The sequence below is a fragment of the Macaca nemestrina genome, chromosome 2, assembly GCF_043159975.1.
Source record: "Macaca nemestrina isolate mMacNem1 chromosome 2, mMacNem.hap1, whole genome shotgun sequence".
NCBI classification, from domain to species: Eukaryota; Metazoa; Chordata; class Mammalia; order Primates; family Cercopithecidae; genus Macaca; species Macaca nemestrina.
Window position 1 is genome coordinate 16372847 of NC_092126.1, and position 20135 is coordinate 16392981.

The 20135-nt window shown below is 44.9% G+C and overlaps 1 protein-coding gene and 1 long non-coding RNA gene across 7 annotated transcripts in view; both read left to right on the forward strand.

The window, feature by feature from the left end:
* LOC105470956 (oxysterol binding protein like 10) overlaps positions 1-20135 on the forward strand; it is a 326292-nt gene that overhangs the window by 287081 nt on the left and 19076 nt on the right. For all 6 annotated transcript variants that reach the window (XM_011723317.3, XM_011723319.3, XM_011723316.3 and 3 more), the window contains 2 exons: positions 563-712; positions 19238-19718. In XM_011723317.3, the coding sequence (XP_011721619.1) occupies positions 563-712; positions 19238-19718 (631 nt within the window). The remainder of the gene's footprint in view (positions 1-562; positions 713-19237; positions 19719-20135) is intronic.
* Positions 721-2755, forward strand: LOC139361846 (uncharacterized). Its single transcript, XR_011619589.1, has 2 exons — positions 721-1598; positions 2583-2755. It is a non-coding gene; the product is annotated as an uncharacterized lncRNA (long non-coding RNA).

Below are 20135 nucleotides of genomic sequence, written 5' to 3' on the forward strand. Positions count from 1 at the left end.
TTCATTTGGTGCCTTCCTCCCTAAATTAATGCCAATTCTCAGCCTTTTCTTACACCTGATAGAGTGATCCTAATTGATTTGGATAGAAATAGTCTTAGAGCACATTTTTCCATAAATAATTTTAGTTACTCCCTGGATAATCCAACTTTTACTTATAAACAGAAAAATTTATGTTAGATATGAAGTGGCCTGGGTCGTGCAAGTTAACGGGAGTTTAACTTTGGTAAATTCCTACTTGCTAATAGGCAAAATGAAGGGAACTCATACCCATATACTATAGTTAGTTTCTTAAAGAACAGGGAGCTATTTCGTCAGGGGAAGTCCCTTTGGCTCACTAATCGGGGAAGACGGGAGAGATGAAAGGGGATATGCAGTGTCCAAGGCACAGGGCCGACCCCCAGGGGACTCATCTGCCCCATGGCCAACAGGACTGGGTCACAGAGCAGCTCTCTGCGGGACAGGATTGGGTTTCTTCTGTCATTGCAAAGCATATGAATTCATACACTTTATTTCTAACTTCTGTTGGACCAGCTGGTGATTTTTATTGATTATTTCATTTTAGCCAAACTCAGGCTCTGAATTGGTTTTGTCTGAAGATGAAAAAAGTGACAATGAAGATAAGGAAGAGACGGAATTGGGCGTCATGGAGGATCAGCGTAGTATAATTCTTCATCTCATTTCACAACTCAAACTTGGAATGGATTTGACCAAGGTAGGTTGGCATGTCCCCCTGGATTTGTGGTCCATTGTTGGAGTTCCGTCTCTATCCTCAAGCCTTCTCTATATACATTCTTTTCATTGCGGTGAGATTGGAGAAGTAGAGTGGGGAAAAAGGCCAGCATTGCTTTCAAGTATGGATATTCCAGGTATAATTTGAAAGGACATTTTTGTACACAAATGGTTATCCTCAGGGCTGGGCAGCCTTGCATTTGATTCTCGGGAGGAGGTGCTACTCTACAAGGGCAGGGAGAACATCAGAAAAAGCATATGAGATGGTATGGAAAATTCAAGGTACTATTTCTTTGTTTCTTGCTGTGTTCTAGAGATAATTGTAGGTAGCCTATAGAGATGACTATGACACAGTGGCCATAGAGGGAAAAGATGGGGAAGGCAAATGGTGGCGCCGGGAATGAGGCCACTCTGCACACCCAACCTCACGACTGGCTGAGGGCTGTCCTTAGCTGTAACCGCTGGTCCCCAAGGGTAACCTTGTTGGTGATCTGAATCTCATTGCCATAGGTAGAAGTGGAACCAACTCTTCTTGGTGCTGAGTGCAGGCAAGATGCTTCCTGAGGAACCTCACCAAGAGTACCTGTGTCCTCACCACTAATGTCATGGAGAGGGTCCCACATACGTTACCCCTCACCTCTAGTCAGTAGCTTCATTCTGGAGGCAAGCAGGAAAGGCAATTTTGTATGTAGCTGAAAGGTTGTGTGGTGTCACTGGGGCCATTGTTAGGTGATAGAAAGAACCTGGAGTTCGTCCTTCCTGGGTTCCACTCCCAGACAGTTACTCCAGTTGGGAGCCTTCCTGGCATGGTGGCATGAGAATTGCAGGAGGCGTGCAGAGGACCTAACCCGGTGCTGAGCTCCTAGCAAGTGTGGCACCATCTTATCCTTATGAAATGCTATGTTATGTGGTTTGACTGTGGTGGGGTAGAGAAGCAGCTGTCACACAGACAGACAGACATGATCTGTGGGGAGGGTGTGCTGGGGAAGGAAGTTCTAGATTCTGAAGGCCAGCTAGAAAAATGTGGATGTCAGAGCCACTGAAGGCACAGCCTGGGGAACAGCCCTAAGGGCAGTTGGCTTGGTTGGCCACAGTGAAGGCTCTGGATTCCACAATCTCATCTCGGACTAGGCAGGGGGCCAGAGGAGAGAGGGAAGTGGCAGGAGTGTGAGGAATTCTTTGAAGAGGAAGATGACAGAACAGGGTGACTAACCATTTATAGAAGATAGGAGAGAGACTGAGGAGATGGGAGCCTCTCAGATGACAGACAAATCTTTTCTTTGAAGTGTTTTCATGGGTTTGAATGTGAGCGTGTCTGATATTCTGGGAGACTGCACCACTTTAAACAAAACAGTGGGCCCACACAGAGGATGCCAGACATAGAAATTTCCCTCTTCGCCATCCTCCACCCTCTGTGTGGCTGCTTTTGTTTTGCATGCCAAGCTATGACGACCTGTTCTCCATGCTGCTGCCTTCCCTTCATTTCAGTCCTCTAGCTGGATAATGCTCATTGTTTTTCAGCTACAGGAGTCATTTAAATGCCTGACTTTTAAAAGATACCCATGTTTTATTCTTGTGGATTGTGTAGACACCCAGATGGAGCTTGAGTTAAAGTTTGATGAAGTGTGCATGATAATAATGTATACAAGTACGATCTAAAATCACAGTGTTTCCAAACTGGGTCATGAACCATTAGTGGGTTGTGAAACCATTTCTAAAGAATGAAATAAAATACAGAAGAAAATATCAGAGCATTCTGCACATGAAACCTAGTTCTTTTGATACATGTGTACTGGGTCACGATGTAAAATATATTCTCATTGTGGATTTTTTTTAATGTTTATAAAACTCAGACCTAGAATCATGAATGACAGAGGAAAGAGATTGTAAGAGAAATTGAAATTGCCAAGGTCAGATATGGAGAAGCAAGAAAATGCTGAGAGGACTGTATTATGGCAAGCTGAGTGTCTGAGCGACTTCACGTTATTCCTGTCTTGGCCTAAAATAAAGAAATATCGCAACTGTGCCTTTCGTGTTTATTATTGTTTTATTAGAATATGATTGTTTTGCATTTTCAGAGCCACAGCCTCTTCCTGAAAGAGCAGACATTGCATTTCTCCCAATACTCAGTTGAGTACCTGAAAGAATAACTTTTCCTGTCTAGAGTTTATTAACTTACTTTACTGGGAAGACTCTGTCATTCAAAAACCAAAGGAAGACTTGACAAACTGAAATACTTGTGAGAGAAAGAGGTAGAACTGTTACTATCCTATGTGGTTTCTTGGCTTCTGTTGCCTTGCATTATAAAAAGGTTGATGAAATTTCCTCTCTCCTTACTGTCCCCTTTTCTCTTCTTGGCACTTGTCCATGTCATTAAGTTAACCCTGTACTAAATAAGCAAGCAGTGGAAGAACTTAGCCAGAATGGAGTATCTGATGAGCAGGCACCCTGGAGAGAGAATCTTCTTCACCTCAAGGATGAAGGTCTAGTCTCTCTCCAAAAACAAGTATACTTCCGTATCCCTGAGGATGTGCCAGTGTTGACACATTTGTGAGTCATGACCAGCCCAACTGGGCACGTAGTGCTGTATCTTGCCATGTTTCCCTGTGGTTACCAGACAGGGCCAGGTTCGTGGATGTTTGACCTGTGAGGTTGCTCAGTACCCCATGCTCGGAAGGGCTCCAGGCTTGGATTAATGCCCTGCTATCACTGTCTTGAAATTCTCAATAATTTTCAAATAAGGGGACTTGCGTTTTCACTTTCTACTGTGCCCCACACAGCATGTAGCTTCCTGCCTCCAGAAGCACCCTTGTCTGCCTTCTTTGCTCAGGGTGGCACCATAACCCCAAGTTACTGGTGACTACCACCACTGGATAACCCACTGTATTTCCACATATTGTGGGTAGCCTAGAAAAGAAGAGAGGATGGAGGAACCACAGTGAGGTGGAGGGTCACCAAAGGTCTGGAGTGTTGTGCATGCTGGTGAGTGGCTCCATTGAACCTGGAGTGGGCGTTAGGATCAGATCCTACAGAGCCTATGGGCCATGTGAAGGGGACAAACTTGATCCTGAGGACTATGGGAAGCCTTGGAAAGTTTGAGCAAATGAGCAACATCGTGTGGTGTTAAGGAGATCCTGACATGACTGTTGTGCCAAGTTCCAGGCTCCAAGAAGGGCCCACAAAATGCAGTATTGAGGTTGGAGGCTTAGGACCATTTTTACCTAGTTTTCAGGGATATGAAAGGCAACCATTTGTAATGCGTTCACTCATGTAACATGTATTTATTGAGCACTGCACATGCTAGATACTGTTTTAGACAGTGGGATTGCAGCAGAGTATTCAGAATCCATGCCCTGATGGGGCCTGAGTGATGATGGAAGGAAACAGACAAGAAACAAGTGAGAGAGAGGGAAGGAAGGACGAAAAGAAAAGGAGATGGAGATGAAGTATAATGAAGAGAAATAGAGCATGTTAGGGAGGATAGCTGGTGGTGGGATGGGAGTCCCTCTTAGGTAAACTGGTCAGGGTGGCTAGGTAACATTTGAGTGGAGACCAGATTTAAATGAGGGAGACAGCCGTGTGAGCATCTACGGAAGAGTGTTCTGGTCAGAGGGGATGGGGGTGAAAAAGGCCCAAGATGGATCTTGTTTGGCATTTGGGCATGAGGCCAATGTGGATGGATCAGAGTGAACTGAGTGGAATTGGCAGGAGAGTAAGTTGGTGAGACAGCAGGTCATAGGGCCGTTTAGGATATTGTGAGGGCTCAGGATGTTGTTTTGAGTGATATGGGCGGCCCCTGGAGGGTTTTGAGCAAGGGAATATGTGATCTTACTTGTATTTTTGTTTTATTTTTATTTTATATTTTTGAGATGTATTCTCGCTCTATCACCCAGGCTGGAGGACAATGGTGCCATCTTGGCTCACTGCAACCTCCACCTCCTGGGTTCAAGTGATTCTCCTGCCTCAGCCTTCCGAGTAGCTGGGATCACAGGTGTGTGCCACCATGCCCAACTGTTTTTTTGTATTTTAAGTAGATACGGTGTTTTACCATGTTGCCCAGGCTGGTCTCGAGCTCCTGGCCTCAAGTGATCCACCTGCCTTGGCCTTCCAAAGTGCTGGGATTATAGACATGAGCCACCATGCCTGCTTGCTTGTATTTTTAAAGGGTAATTTTGACTCTGCTGTGAAAAATAGACTGAGGCGGGGTGACTGGGGTGTGAAGAGCAGGGGTCAGGGTAGAAGAGGAAGCTGGCCGGGCGCGGTGACTCACGCCTGTAATCCCAGCACTTTGGGAGGCTTAGGAGGGTGGATCACAAGGTTAGGAGTTTGAATCCAACCTGGCCAACATAGTGAAACCCTGTCTCTACTAAAAATACAAAAAATTAGCTGGGTGTGGTGGTGGGCACCTGTAATCCCAGCTACTCGGGAGGCTGAGGCAGGAAAATTGCTTGAACCCGGGGGGTGGAGGTTGCAGTGAGCCGAGATCATACCATTGCACTCCAGCCTGGGCGACAGCGCGAGACTCCATCTCAAAAAAAAAGGAGGGAGTTGGCCGGGCGCGGTGGCTCAAGCCTGTAATCCCAGCACTTTGGGAGGCCGAGGTGGGTGGATCACGAGGTCAGGAGATCGAGACTATCCTGGCTAACATGGTGAAACCCCGTCTCTACTAAAAATACAAAAAAAAAAAAAAACTAGCCGGGCGTGGTGGCGGGCGCCTGTAGTCTCAGCTACTTGGGAGGCTGAGGCGGGAGAATGGCGTGAACCCGGGAGGCGGAGCTTGCAGTGAGCCGAGATCACGCCACTGCACTCCAGCCTGGGAGACACAGCGAGACTCCGTCTCAAAAAAAAAAAAAATAAATAAAAATAAAAATAAAAAATAAAAAATAAAAAAAAAAGGAGGGAGCTACTATAGTAACCTAGGTGAGGTGCTGGTGGCACAGTGCTGGTGGCTGATTCTGGATGTGCATAGAAGATACTGCCAACAGGATTTGCATATGATGTACAGTATGAGAGAAAGAGAGGAATAAAAGATGACTCAAGTTTTAGCCTGAACAGCTAGAATAATTATTATTATTAATTGCTATTTGTTTTATTATTTTTTATTTTTTGTTTTATTGTGTTTTTAAATTTTGTTTTATTCTTTTATTTCTGGCCTGAACAGCTAGAATAATAATTATTATTAATTGCCATTTGTTTTATTGTTAATTGCCATTTATTATTAGTTGCCATTTGTTTCAGTTATCTATTGCTGGTAACTAACCACCCCCAAATTTTTTTTATTCATGGTTATGCAATCTGGAATGGGCTCAGCAGGGCAGCTCTTATGCTGGTCTTGCCAGTGGTCACTCATGCCTGTTGTTCGCTGGTGAGTTGGACTTGGCCGGAAGAGCTGGGCTCTTCTTTCTTCGTGAAGTCTTAGGACCTTTCTCTCTTCATGTGTTCTTCCCACATGGTTTCTCCAACTGGGTTGCCAGACTTCTTAAATGGCAGCTCAAGGCTTCTAAGATGGCAAAAGTGGAAGCTGATAAGCCTTCCTAAGACTTAGGCCCCAAACTGGCACAAGATAACTTCTATTTTATTGATTAAAGTAAGTCACACATCCAGGCCAGATTGAAGGAGGACTATGCAAAAGTGTAAATTCCAGGAGGTGTGGTTTATTGAAAGTCACCAATGTAACAGATTACCACTCCATTTTATGGAGGAGAAGGAGACTAGGGAAGAACAGGTTGGAGATGTTGGGGCTGTCACAAATCCGGTCTTGGATCTGATTAGATCTGAGATATCCATCCGCTAGGCATTCAAGAGGACATGTAGGCATTTGGATATATACAAATCTGGAGTTCATGAGTGAGGCTCAGGTACAAGTTTGAGAGGAAACAATGTATAGATGGTGTTCAAAGCCATGAGGCTAGATGAGTTTCTCTAGAGAATGAGTAGAGACATGGGGAAAAATATCCAATTACAGGGTCCTGGGATATTCCAACACGGAGGGGTCAGGGAGATGGGAAGAATCTAGCAAAGGAGATTAAGAAGGTTCAGCCAGTGAAGTAAGATAGAAGTCAGAGGAGTGTGATGTTGTGGAAGCCGCGTGAAGAGAGAGTATCAAGAAGAAAGAATTGATCAGCTGTATTAAATTGCTGCTGATGGGTCCAGAAAGCTAGGGCCTGCAAATGGACCCTTGTATTTGGCTTTGCCAAAGTCTAATTGGAGTGCATTCAAGGGAGAATGGGAAAAAATGTGGTATAAAGACAGGGAATAAAGATAGCTCTTTAAAGGAACTTTGATATTAAGGGAACAGAAAATTGGGTGGAAACTGTAAGAGTATCTGAAATTAAGGGAGATTTGGTTTCTTAAGATGCTTGAATGCTGATGGGATTAAGAGAGGAAAAAATGCTGCAGGAGAGAGGAAGCAGATGAGTGCGGGAATTTGAGGAGGTGAGAGGGCATGGGATCCAGTGCATGGAAGGGGAGTTGGCCAGAGATAGGATAATCCATCCATTGCAGCAGGGAGGCAGGCAGAGAGAGACACCAGAAGATGGCAGGAGACCTTCGTGGTTAAGCACATGGCTCTGGGCCAGACTGCCGGGGCTGGCATCTCACTGAGTTCCTGTCTATATATTACCTTGCATCTGAGTGCCTCTGTTTTCTCACCTTTAAAAGGGGGTTGATAATCGTACCTTCCTCATAGGGCCACTCTGTATGTATACATAGTGATGTGTGAAGGACTCAGAGCAGTGCCTGGCACAGAGTGCATGCTGTGTTTGCTGTTATCATTATCAAGTGAACTTTCCGGACTGCTTCAGTTTTCCCAGTGAGAAAAGCAGGAAAGTGACCAGCTGGGAGTGAAAAAGAGCAAAGAATTATTAGAGGTTTGAGAAGGGAGAAGACAGGAAATAAGTGGTTGGGGAGACGAAGCAGGTAGGAGGATTGTCACACACCACCAGGGGGCCACTTAAGGTTTTGAGGTTGTGAATTTAAACTCAGAGTCTGCATGTTGTCTCTGTTTCTCTAAGAAAGTTGAGCTGCCAGATTGAGATATACAGAATGTGAGGGGCTGGATTAAACAGAGTTAAGGTTTTCTCGGTTAGTTGCCTGGATGGAGGGAGAGAGTAGCATTGTGGCTTGAGGCAGATCAAAGGGAGTAAGTATAGGGTTGGGCCAGGGACTCTACTGGGAGTGGAGGGAAGTGAGACCACAGGGGGGAGGTGGACAGTACAAGGTCAATGGGTCAAAGGTGCTGGTACGACTAGAGACTGGATGGGGTGAATGGGACATATGGGGCAATAGCAGAGAGAGGGATGCTTGAACTTGAGCTTATGGGTGGTAGTTAAAGATAATGGCAGCCTAGGATGTGTGTGTCTGTTTGTAACCCTGTATGGATTTCTCAGAGGATGTAGCCTGAACCTCCAATGTTATAGATATAGAAAAATATCGAACAGTGTATTTTGAATCCTTTCAGAGAGCACAGCTGGCTTCAGAGAATAGGTAGGAGGTTGGGGATGGAGATTGTGGCCAAAACTAGTGGATTGAGCTGTGCTCTGGTGATGAGGTCCCTAGCCTAAAGATACCCAATTCGTAGCTCATCAGTCAAGAACACGTGAGACAAGATTCATGGTTTGAGGCCGGGCACGGTGGCTCATGCCTGTAATTCCAGCACTTTGGGAGGTCGAGGTGGGCGGATCACCTGAGGTTGGGAGTTCGAGACTAGCCTGACCAACATGGAGAAACCCCGTCTCTACTAAAAATACAAAATTAGCTGGGTGTAGTAGCACACGCTTATAATCCCAGCTCCCCGGGAGGCTGAGGCAGGAGAATCGCTTGAACCCGGGAGGTAGAGGTTGCAGTGAACCGAGACTGTGCCATTGCACTCCAGCCTGGGCAGCAAGAGCGAAGGTTCGTCTCAAAAAAAAAAAAAAAAAAAAAAAGATTCATGTTTTGAAAGAGAAGCTTGCTGAGATAATTTTCTATGACTCTTAAATAATTTTTTAAGTTGTTACTAATCAAAGAAACAAATGACCTTATTTTAGACCTTCTAAATCCGCAACAAAATAGTAGATACATATTTAGCGTATACAGGGTAAAGATGATGCCCCAACTCCTTGCTGATGGCATTATAAATTGATTGCATTTTTAGAAAGCATTGACTGCATGTGTCAAAAATCATAGCAATGTTCACTGAAACTTCTTTAAAAATTAAAATAATTTTAAAATTAAATGTTGAATGGATACAAAAGAATATAAAATATATGGATAATATAGGGCAGGGGTCAGCAAACCTTTTTTTTTTTTTTTTTTTGAAACAGAGTGTTGCTCTGTCACCCAGACTGGAGTGCAGTGGCGTGATCTCGGCTAACTCCAACCTCGGCCTCCCAAGTTCAAGTGATTCTCCTGCCTCAGCTTCCTGAGTAGATGGGATCACAGGTGCACACCACCATGCCAAGCTAATTTTTGTATTTTTAGTAGAGATGGGGTTTCACCATATTGACCAGGCTGGTCTTAAACTCCAACCTCAGGTGATCTGCCCACCTCGACCTCCCAAAGTGCTGGAATTACGGGCAAGAGCCATTGCACACAGCCAGCAAACATTTTCTGTAAAAGGTCAGACAGGTGGCTCACATCCGTAATCCCAGTGGTTTTGGATGCTGAGGCAGAAGGATCGCTTGAGGCCAGGAGTTTGAGACCAGCTTGAGCAACCTAGCAAGACCTTGTCTCTACCAAAACTACTTTAAAATTAGCCAGGTGTGGTAACACATACCTATAGTCCCAGCTACTGGGAAGGCTGAGGCAGAAGGATCACTTAAGCCTAGAATTTTGAGGCTGCAGTGAGCTATGATCATACCGCTGCACTCCAGTCTGGGCAACAGAGCAACACATTGTTTTAAAAAATTTTGTATTTAATTAAATAAAAGACCAGATAACAAGTGTTTTTGGCTTTGTAGAGCGTGTTCTATCTACTGCAACCATTCAACTCTGCCATTTGACTACAAAGGCAGCTGTAGATAATGCAGAAATGAATGGTTATAGTTTGTTCCAGTAAAACTGGTTGTCAAAGCAAGTGGAGATTTGGCCCATGGCTTATATTTGTCGACCCCTGGTATATAGAATCACACTACAGCAGACATCATGTACTCACCACGGGTTTACCGAAAGTGACATCGTTACCTGTGTACGTTTCAATGGATATATAACATTCTACCATATGGCTGCATTATCATTTACTTTCCCAACAAATAGTCTGTGGTTGGTCACGTTGTCTCTTTTTGGCTTCTTGATGTTATAGGTAATGATATAGTGAACATCTTCTTGGTCATACAGACTTTTTCCTTTGATTGAATTATTTCATTAGGCCCGATTTCTAGCATCAATCACAATATGCAAAGATTAACATTGTGGTGCTTGAGCTCCTTTGTGTAAAAGGGAAATTTTAATGAAAAGGGTCAGCAGGCCAGTGTTTATCCTGGAAATGAACCCCTCAAGGCAGAGATGTGGACCTCAGGGATCTCTGGTCTCCCTGGTCCTGCTTCCACTTCTCTTGCCAGATCCCTCCAGCTGTTCTTCTCCCTGAATCTGGTTTTCAGTATACTGTCAAGCAAAGCCTGTTCTCTCTCCCAAGTGTTTGCCTTTTAATAGAAGACAGAGTGGAGACCTGGCTTCCCTAAGCTTGTCTGTGTAAATCTGTTTCATGAGGGGATGCAGTTTGTGCGATCTCCATGCTCCCTTTCTGTCCTGTTGGCAGCAGCTCATCAATCCACACTTCTAGAAAGAGTGACAGTCACGATAGTCTTCAGGCCCCTTGGGGGTGTTGAGCGACCCAGCATGGGCCTTGGCCAAGCAGCATTGATTCTCATTCCAGCTCTTCACTGACTTAGCCATTGTAAATTGCAAAACCTCTCTGGACGCTAGCTTCCTCATCTGTAAAATGGAATAGTCGTACCTGCTTACAGGCATCTAAGAAGGTTACACAAGATAATGAGTTCTGTGCCCTGGCTTGAGCTCTAAGAACAGTTTAAGTCTGCAATATTTCAAATATTCTCAGGGCAATGTTTTTGTCTTATACAATTATTTCTCCTTTTTCTCTGAGCAGGTGACGGATTGTTTATAGAAGTATCAGAGGTGGTCCTGGGGTTGCTCTGGGCATTGTGAGTCATTTTAGCTTTCAGCATTGTCACTGAAATATTAGGTGACAAGGTTGTGTCTAATTTCTGTTGCTCGTATCTTCCCTGGTCTCCAAATGAGGTTACTGTTTCCTGATCACAGGGGTCTATAATCTGAGCCTGCCTAGAATGAGCATTTCCTGGATGCTAGGTAGGCACTGGACGGATTTAATACTGCCATTTGATACTCACAATCAGCCTAGAAGGTTGGTATTTTTATTTTCTCCATTTTACAACTGAGGAATTGAGTCCTGGGGAGAAGAATTTGCCACGTACACATGGCTAGTCACTGCTAAGGGATGACGTTCTGCTCCCAGCAGAGCTGGTGTCTGGGACTCTGGAACACACAGGCATTCACTTCAGCAGATATCTTTCTATGTAGTAAATATCTTCTTGGAAAAAGTAAAATTTTATTTCAAACTCTTCCCATCTAACAAAAATTTTAATGAATGCTGTTCATAATGCTTCAGGCACTATGAAATGGGTGTGAAGGGAGCTGGCAGGTTAAGGAAACCCAGGGAAAAGGTTGGCTAAGTCAAGAAACCTTTTGCAGTGTGAATTATCTGCCCTTTATTTTGTAAAATTGGATTTCCGTGCATTTCTCCTGGTTTTCTCAAAACAGGACATAAATGAACCTTTGTGGTGGTCGAGGCCTCTCTGCTTGCTTGTTTGCACTGGGTGTGTTTGCCCATCTAAGGGTAAAACAGGAAGATGACTTCCGAGGTTATGAAGTGATGGTTCTTTTTTCTTTCTTTTCTTTTTCTTTAAAAAGATAAGGTCTTGCTCTGTCGCTCAAGCTGGTGTACAGTGGTGCAATCATAGCTCACTGCAGCCGGAAAATCCTGGGCTCAAGCGATCCTCCTGCCTCAGCCTACAAATGGCTAGGTCTGCAGTAAGACTACGGGTATGCACCACCACACGTGGCTAATTTAAAAACATTTTTTTGTGTAGAGACAAGGTCTTGGCAGCCAGGTTGGTCTTGAACTCCAGGGCTGAAGCAATCCTCCCACCTCAGCCTCTGAAAGTGCTGGGATCACGGGTCTGAACCACTGCACCCAGGCAACTGGTGTTTCTTTGAAGAAAATTGCACCTACTCTTGGCCTTCTATTTGCAGAGGCCAGCTGTGCTCCCTGTTGTGGGGAGGGGACTATCCCTCTTTCCAGGTGTCCTGTGCCTTCCCCTATGGTGATTGTTTATTTCAGATTTCTAAGAGCCTGAGAGCCCAACCTGAAGATTATTTACTTCTAGATTGATGCCACTTTAAATGTAATTAATTGTTCTCTGAGTCCCTAGTGCAGATCCTTTCTTTTTTTCCCTCCCTCCAAATAGTTCATTGTCTTAATTATGTTAATGGAAGAAAAGGCAGTCTTTATTGATGGCTTGGTAAATCCATAGCAGTGATTTCAGGTCATTTGGATGCCATCAGTCTGAACAGCTGGGCCATCACTCACCCTCTGTCGGAGGCAGACAGCCCAATTAGTACTCACCACTCCTTGGGTCTGTATCCCTGGTGTCCACTGTCCAAGAAATGGATGATTAAATTACTTATTTGCAAACACAACAAAAAAAAAAAAAAAAAAGAAAGAAAAAGGAGAGGGTGCCCAGGAGATTGTAGGACAGGAAGAAATCAGACCAGACTAGGAAGTCTGTTTTAATGAAAAGTATGACATCTTGTCCAGAGTGTTCAGTTCATGGTTTTGAAGTTGATCTAGTGTTCTGTACAAACTCCAGTGAAACACACAACAGAAGATGAAAGAGGAAATAGTAATTCTGCTCCCAACCCATTCTGCTCCATCTCTCCAGGTATTCTTTTTTTTTCGTGCTCTGACAAAGCCACATCATTTCAAAGTACAGAATACATGCCTAGTAGGTTGGACTTGATGTTGGCTGTGAGCCCATATTCCCTCAGTCTGCAATTTTGGGAAGGTTGTCTTTGAAAATTATTATGTTCTCAGGTATTGCATCCCCAGTAGAACCTTTTTTCTTTTTCCTCCAACTTTTTTATTTTGAACATTTTCCAATCTACAGTAAAGTTACTAGAATAGCAAAATGGACTCTCGTATTAGTTCTTGCATTGCTATAAAGAACTACCTGAAACTGGGTAATTTATCAAGAAAAGAGGTTTAATTGATTCACAGTTTTGCAGACTGTACAGGTTCTGGGGAGGCCTCAGGAAACTTACAATCATGGCAGAAGGCGAAGGGGAAGCTCTCAGCATCTTACATGGCCAGAGCAGGAGAAAGAGAGCAAAGCGGGAGGTGCTATATACTTTTAAACAACCAGATCTCATGAGAACTCACTATCATGACAACAGCAAGGGGAAGTGTGCCCCCATTATCCAGTCACCTCCCATCAGGCCCCATCTCCAACACTGGGGATTACAATTTGACATGAGATTTGGGTGGGGACACAAATCCAAACCATATCAACTCCCATAATATTCTTTACCTTTTTTGGCCAATTACTAACATTTTGTGCTTTGCATTTCTTCTCCCTTCTTCCCTCTCTGCCAGCCTCTCTCCTCCACTCCTCCCTCCTTCCTTCTTCCATTTTTCTCTCTAGCTCTCAAGCTCTCTCCCTCCAGAACTTTATCCATACACATGCATGTACATATGTGTGTTACACATTGTGTTAGTCCATTTTCATGCTGCTGATAAAAGACATACCCGAGACTGGGAAGAAAAAGAGGTTTAACAAACTTAACAGTTCCAAATGGCTGGGGAGGCCTCCCAATCGTGGCAGAAGGCAAGGAGGAGCATCATGTCTTACATGGATGGCAGCAGGCAAAGAGAGAACTTGTTCAGGGAAACTCCTCTTTATAAAACCACCAGATCTCATGAGATTTACTCGCTATTAATGAGAACAGCATAAGAAAGACCCACCCCCATGATTCAATTACCTCCCACTGGGTCCCTCCCATGACACGTGGGAATTGTGGGAGTTACAATTCAAAATGAAATTTGGGTGGGGACACAGCCAAACTATATTGTACATGTATGTTTATTTTTCGATTAACCATTTTAGAGTATGTTGCAGACATCATGACAGTTCTTCCCTACCCCTTTAGTGAGTATCTTTTAAGACTAAGGACATTATAGTATACATTTGTCACATTGGGAAATGTAACATTGAGGCAATATTATTTCATATTCAGCCCATGGTGAATTTTCCCAAATTGTCCCAATCATGTCCTTTATGGCTGTTTTTTAAAACTGCAGAATCCAACCCAGATTATGTTACATTTGGTCATTATGATGTCTCTAGTCTCCTTTAGCCTAGAAAATTCCCCTCCTTTTTCCCTTTCATGGCAGTGATACTGAAGAGTTCAAGTCAGGTTTTCTTTGCTTTCATTTTGTTTTTTTTCAGACTGTTCCTCAGTTTGGATTTGTTTCCCGCCCCGCCCCCCCCCCCCCATAGTTAAGAGTTAGACTAAACAGTTTGGGCAGTAATAATTGGCAGAGGTTGCTGAGCAGAGCCTCTTTTTTTCCTTTTGGTAAAGAGAAGGGGAAGATGCCTTCATACAAGCGATTTCATTCCTTCTGGCTCCTTTGGAGCCTTTGAAGGCCCGTCCTGGAGGTCATCCAGCCACATTCTTTTTGGCCCCAGAGGTGTCTTAGGAGATCCAGTAGAGTGTGGGGCAGACCGGTTTTGAGTCTACTCATTCATTAGACATTTAGAGTGCACTTCTGATAGGTCAGGCTCTGGTTCCTTACCCCCCAAAACATGTTCCTGAAATAAGCTAGATTCCGTGTAAGCTGGCTTCAGCCCAGAAGTTGGTATGTTATGTGAATATTCTCATGTTCCTTGAGAGAAGCAGGAGCTGAAAACTTGGCTGGATATATTCAGAAGAATTAAAAGCATGGTGTGTGAGAATCTGCATTTAAAAATATGGGTAACTTCAATGTGTCAAAGGAAACAAAAGTGTCTCTCGTGCAGTTCATCTGTTTGTCTTGTTTTTTGCTGGGTACTAAGGGGTCAGGTGTCTATCCACTACAGTTTTGAAACGTGTGCGTGAATAAAAGCAAAAAAGCCTTGCAGGTGGAGATATGTGTGAGGTGTAGAGGATGGGAAAGAGGGGTTGTTGCTTTAGCCTTGGAAGCAGAAACAGTCAGAAAAAGCTTCACAAAGGAGAGAGCTGCTTGAGCTGATGAACTTTTTGTCATATAGACAGGGCAGGAGAAAGGGCAGAAAAAGGGAGTGTGTGTGTGTGAGGGGAGATTTGTGCAGGGAGGGATGGGGGCAGTCAGTCAGGATATTGTGTGAGACCAGAGGGAGGTGGAGGCTTTATCTCTTACAGAGATTTTAGAAAGATGACTCTGGCTGTGGTGTGGAGGAGAGTTGGAGGTATGACAGGAGGCTGGACATCCAGTTCAGGAGCTACACCTCCCATGCCTTTCCTTCATTGCAACGATCTGCCTTCCATTTATGATGTTGATGATAATGTTTGGAATGGTGGATTTTCTTGCTATGTTGGGAAGAGTGAAATGGCCTTAGAAGGTGGGGCTCATGTCCCACAGTCTTGCCCATTCTATCTCCTTTGCTCACTTCTTTTAAAAAAAATTATTGTTATTATTATTTGTAGTGATGGGTTCTCACTGTGTTGCCCAGGCTAGTCTTAAACTCTTGGCCTCAAGTGATCCTCCTGCCTCAGCCTCCCAAATTCTTGGGATTACAGGCATGAGGCACCATGCTTGGCCCTTTCCCCTCTTCTTAATCCATGACAGCAGCTGGGGTGGCTCAGACATCCTAACTGTCTCCCTTGTCCACTGAGAGAAGATGTTCTTGTTAACGAGAAACAGATAATCGTGATGTGTCATGGAGTAATGACAGGGACTTGGAGGTGGCAGCTGGGAGCCTGAGGTTCCCTGCTGGTTCAGCCACTGGGTGGCCCAGGCATAGTGCCCTCGCCTGTGGCACCAGGGCGTTGCACGAAATCATCCTGAAGGCTGCCTTTTGGTTCTGACATTCCATGACTCAGGGTTCCAAGTAGAGTTCTTTTTCTTATTTATTTACTTATTTATTTTTAATCCTTCAGCTTCTGAGTTCAGAAATGCTGACTAAATTGGGGGAAATATCTTAAATTCTTCTCCTTTTCAAAAGTACATAACTAGAGAGTAAACATTGTATCGATTTTCCTTGTTAACTTTAATCTTGGGTACAAACATGAGGATTCGTGTTCAGAGTGGAATTATTGCCACAGAAGCCCCATTGCCATAGAGTGGGGAAAAAGACACGAGCCGAGGTTACGAAATTATCTTTGTTTGAAGTTATACCCGTCAGGGCTGATGGCCTCCGTGTATGTTTCTGTCCTTCCCCTTCCCTGGGCTGCCTTCTGATCACAGGGCCCCTTGGACCTGGGAAGGGAGAGAGCAGGAGATGGAGTCACTTGGGGAAGGGATGCAGATGCAGACATTTGTTGGCCACCTGTCCTTTGTCATTGATTTGGCTTCATTAAGGGATTTCCAGGCTGCTGAAATTCACACTCTGTAACCTGTGCACCCTATCTGGGTGGAGTTCATAGGGGAGCCCTTGGGTGATTCTGGGGCAGAAGAGGGAAGTGTGGTGAGTATTTGGGGGTCAGTTACTCTGCTACTGGACAGCTCTGTGGTGGGAGAACACAGCAGCCTGACCCCAGTGAAGCCTCATTGGAAGAGCAGCCCCCAGAGAGCACAGTGATGGCTGCTGAATGACGACCTGTCCCCACGAAAAAGGCATAGGAAGTGATAGAGGTGGCATCTGAAGGCTATTTCAAGCTAAATGCTTTTCTTGGCCAGATGAGATCCTAGGACAGCCAGATTCTCAATTTTTTCAAGTCGTGGATTAAAGAAAATTAGGAAACCTCCATTGATTTGCGTAGTTGTGTTTTTAAATAATGTTTCTTCTTTGTGTGTATTATAAAAGCAAAGCAGAAAGATACTCAGAAAAAAGAGTGTTGAAATCACTCAGTTCTATCACCCAGACAGACATGTTAACGTTTTGAGTGTTTTTATGATTCTTGGATTGTATTACATGTTCAATTTTACATCTGGCTGCTTTTTTATTTAGCACAGGTACATTTTCTCCGGACATACTTTTTAAATGAAAGATAGAAAAGCATTAAAGGAGATCCACCAAGCTTTACCTCTCTAGCAGATGGGGTTTTTTCTAGTTTCCTCTGAAATTTCTGTACTTTGCTGTTCTCGTGTCTGCCTGTCTCTCTCTGGACATCTGTATTAGTCCCTTGAGTGTCGCTGTGACAGAATGAGACTGAGTAGTTTTTAAGAAAAGTACATTTATTTAACTCGCAGTTCTGCAGACTGGGAAGTTGAAGAGCACAGTGTCACATCTGGCTGGCTTCTGGTGAGGGCCATGCGCTGGGTCAAAACGTGGCAGAAAAGGGAGCGGGTGTGTGCAAGATCACGTGGGAAGCACGAGGGTCTAGGAAGCCAAGGTCGCTTCTAGAACAGCATGCTCTTGCGGTCCCTAATTCAGTCCTGAGAGAGTGAGAACTCGCTCCTGAAGGAAGGCATTAATCTCTTCGTAAGGGATCTGCTCCCATTACCTACACACCTTCTGCTAGTCCCCACCTGCTAACACTGACACATTGGGGTTCAAATTGCAACACACATTTGGGAGGGGACAAACTCAAACCACAGCGGCGTCTCTTCTCCCTTCCATCATATCCAAGCCATTTGCAGGGAAGGGGGTTGGAATCCTGAAGTCGAGTCAGGGTTACAGATCTGTGAGCCTGTGTGATATTTGTGGTCCGTGATCATACAGCCTCCCAAATGTTTTCATGGGGGTGAAGGACTACAGAAAGGAAGGACAGAATTCGTTATGTAAAGAGGGATTGTATACCAGGCCCATGGTGTTGGTCAACTCACTGGAACCCGGCGTGTTGCCTGCATGACCCAGCAGATCTGGGCTAGCTTTCCAGTTTCAAAATCCTGTGAGTCCACGTTAGGAGGAACAGGATGAGATGCTCCGGATTAAAGCTGGCTGTGTGTTGCAGCTAAGTGGGTGGATTATTAATACCTGATAACTCTTTGGGAGGCCGAGATGGGTGGATGGCTTGAACTCAGGAGTTCACGATGAGCCTGGGCAACATGATGAGACCCCGTCTCTACTAAAATAAAAAAAAATTAGCTGGGTGTGGTGGCAGGGCCTGTAGTCCCAGATACTCAGGAGGCTGAGGCAGGAGAATTGCTTGAACCCAAGAGGTGGAGGTCGCAGTGAGCTGAGATTGTGCCACTGCACTCCAGCCTGGGTGACAGAAGGTGACTCTGTCTCAAAACAAACAAAAAAACAAATACCCGATATTTGTTTTAAGTTATTTTAAGATCACTCTAGGACAGTGAAAAATGGACTTTCTCTTCTTTAAAAAGCAGCAACAGTAATGAGTTATGGGCTTCTCAGTTTCAGAATACCTTCAGTTGCTTTAAGTGACTTAAAGCAAATGATCAAGTAATCATTGGGTTACAGACATTTGGAGTTGTAGAGCCCCCTGAGTAACAACCTGGATCCACTTCAGATCAATGAGGAGTCTCTGTCTAATCTCTACCAGAGTTATCCGGGCCCCTACAAGGTTTCTGTCTTCAGTCATGGTGCCAATAACAAACGTAGGGGTAGCCACTCTGCCAGTCCTTTAGCAGCAGGTTCAGCAGGTTCAGTGCCAGCCTGCTTTGTAACTTCCACTGGTTTCTCCTGGACCAGCCTTGAGGACCGACCTTCACAGATGGAATCACCATGGCCCCTCTTCCGTGCGGCAGCTCTGTGGACATTTGCCTGCTGATGGGCCTGCCCCCTCCTGGAGGTGGGCTCTTTCTACAGTCCTACCCTTCCTCGGTCATGGTGGGGCTTGTACACCATTCTTCTACCGAGGTCTCCCAATGCACACTGTCATTGGTGGTGGGTCCTGGTCTGTCTGGACCCCCTATGAAGTGGCACCAACAAACCCCAGTATCCATGTTTGTGGGAACACATTGATTGCCGTCTCCCCTACCCCCGCCCCTGCCGCCCCACTTGTTCGTGCCTGATGGCAGGGGGAATACATCCCTAAATAATGGAGAGCTAGGGGAGAGATGGCAGTGGAGACTGGGACAGAGACTATTGTGTTAGCCCAGGTAAGCAAGGAAGAAAATCACTCAGAACAGTCTTGTTGACAAAGCTGGGCTCCCATTGATTCCACTGCCACTTCTCATTTCTTTGATATTGTTTCCCTTGATTTGTCATTTGTGCACAAGTCAAAACAGACTGCTCCCTGGCTGGAGATGTTCTGAATTTGCTTGACAGTGGTTGCAGCCTTTACTTTTCTTTTCAGCTTTTCCATGTAATCCCAGGGATTCCTGTCTGACTTTGTGTGCTTCCAAATGCAGGTGGTGCTTCCCACCTTTATCCTGGAGAAGCGATCTTTGCTGGAGATGTATGCAGATTTTATGGCGCACCCAGATCTACTGCTGGCCATCACCGCTGGGGCCACACCAGAGGAGAGAGTCATTTGCTTCGTGGAGTATTATCTCACAGCCTTTCACGAGGGCCGCAAGGGCGCTTTAGCCAAGAAGCCCTACAACCCCATCATAGGCGAGACATTTCACTGCTCCTGGGAAGTTCCCAAGGACAGGGTCAAGCCTAAGAGGACTGCTCCCCGCTCTCCTGCTGGCTGTCATGAACACCCAATGGCCGATGACCCTTCCAATAGCTACAAACTAAGGTTTGTGGCTGAGCAAGTGTCCCATCACCCACCCATCTCCTGCTTCTACTGTGAGTGCAAGGAGAAGAGACTGTGCGTCAACACTCATGTATGGACCAAAAGCAAGTTCATGGGCATGTCCGTGGGGGTCTCTATGATAGGGGAAGGTAAGCCATGTCGTGTGTTGGAGTTTGGCTCTTACACAGTGACATTTCTATACCTGGTAGATGATTGATAATTTTGTGTGTGGAGTTTTTTTGTTGTTGTTGTTTTTAACTTGTTTTGGAATTAGAGGGTGGGTGGTAAAAGGGATGGGTTTTGTTATTTGGGGACAAGGTCTGGTAATTTCCCAGTGGGGCCAAGGTAATGGATATCTGCCTGACAGCCGCCCACCTGGACCTTCGCACCTGGACCTTCCCGTGCTGTGCATGTGCGTGCGCGTCTTACAGGTACGTTTTTCTTTCAGCTTTGCATGAATATAAGAATTGGCCTCCAAATCTGTGAAAACACATTTTTATTCATCCTCACTGGTGTTCTGGCTCACAGACAATGAGGATAATCATGCTGCCTATTCAAAATCTGCT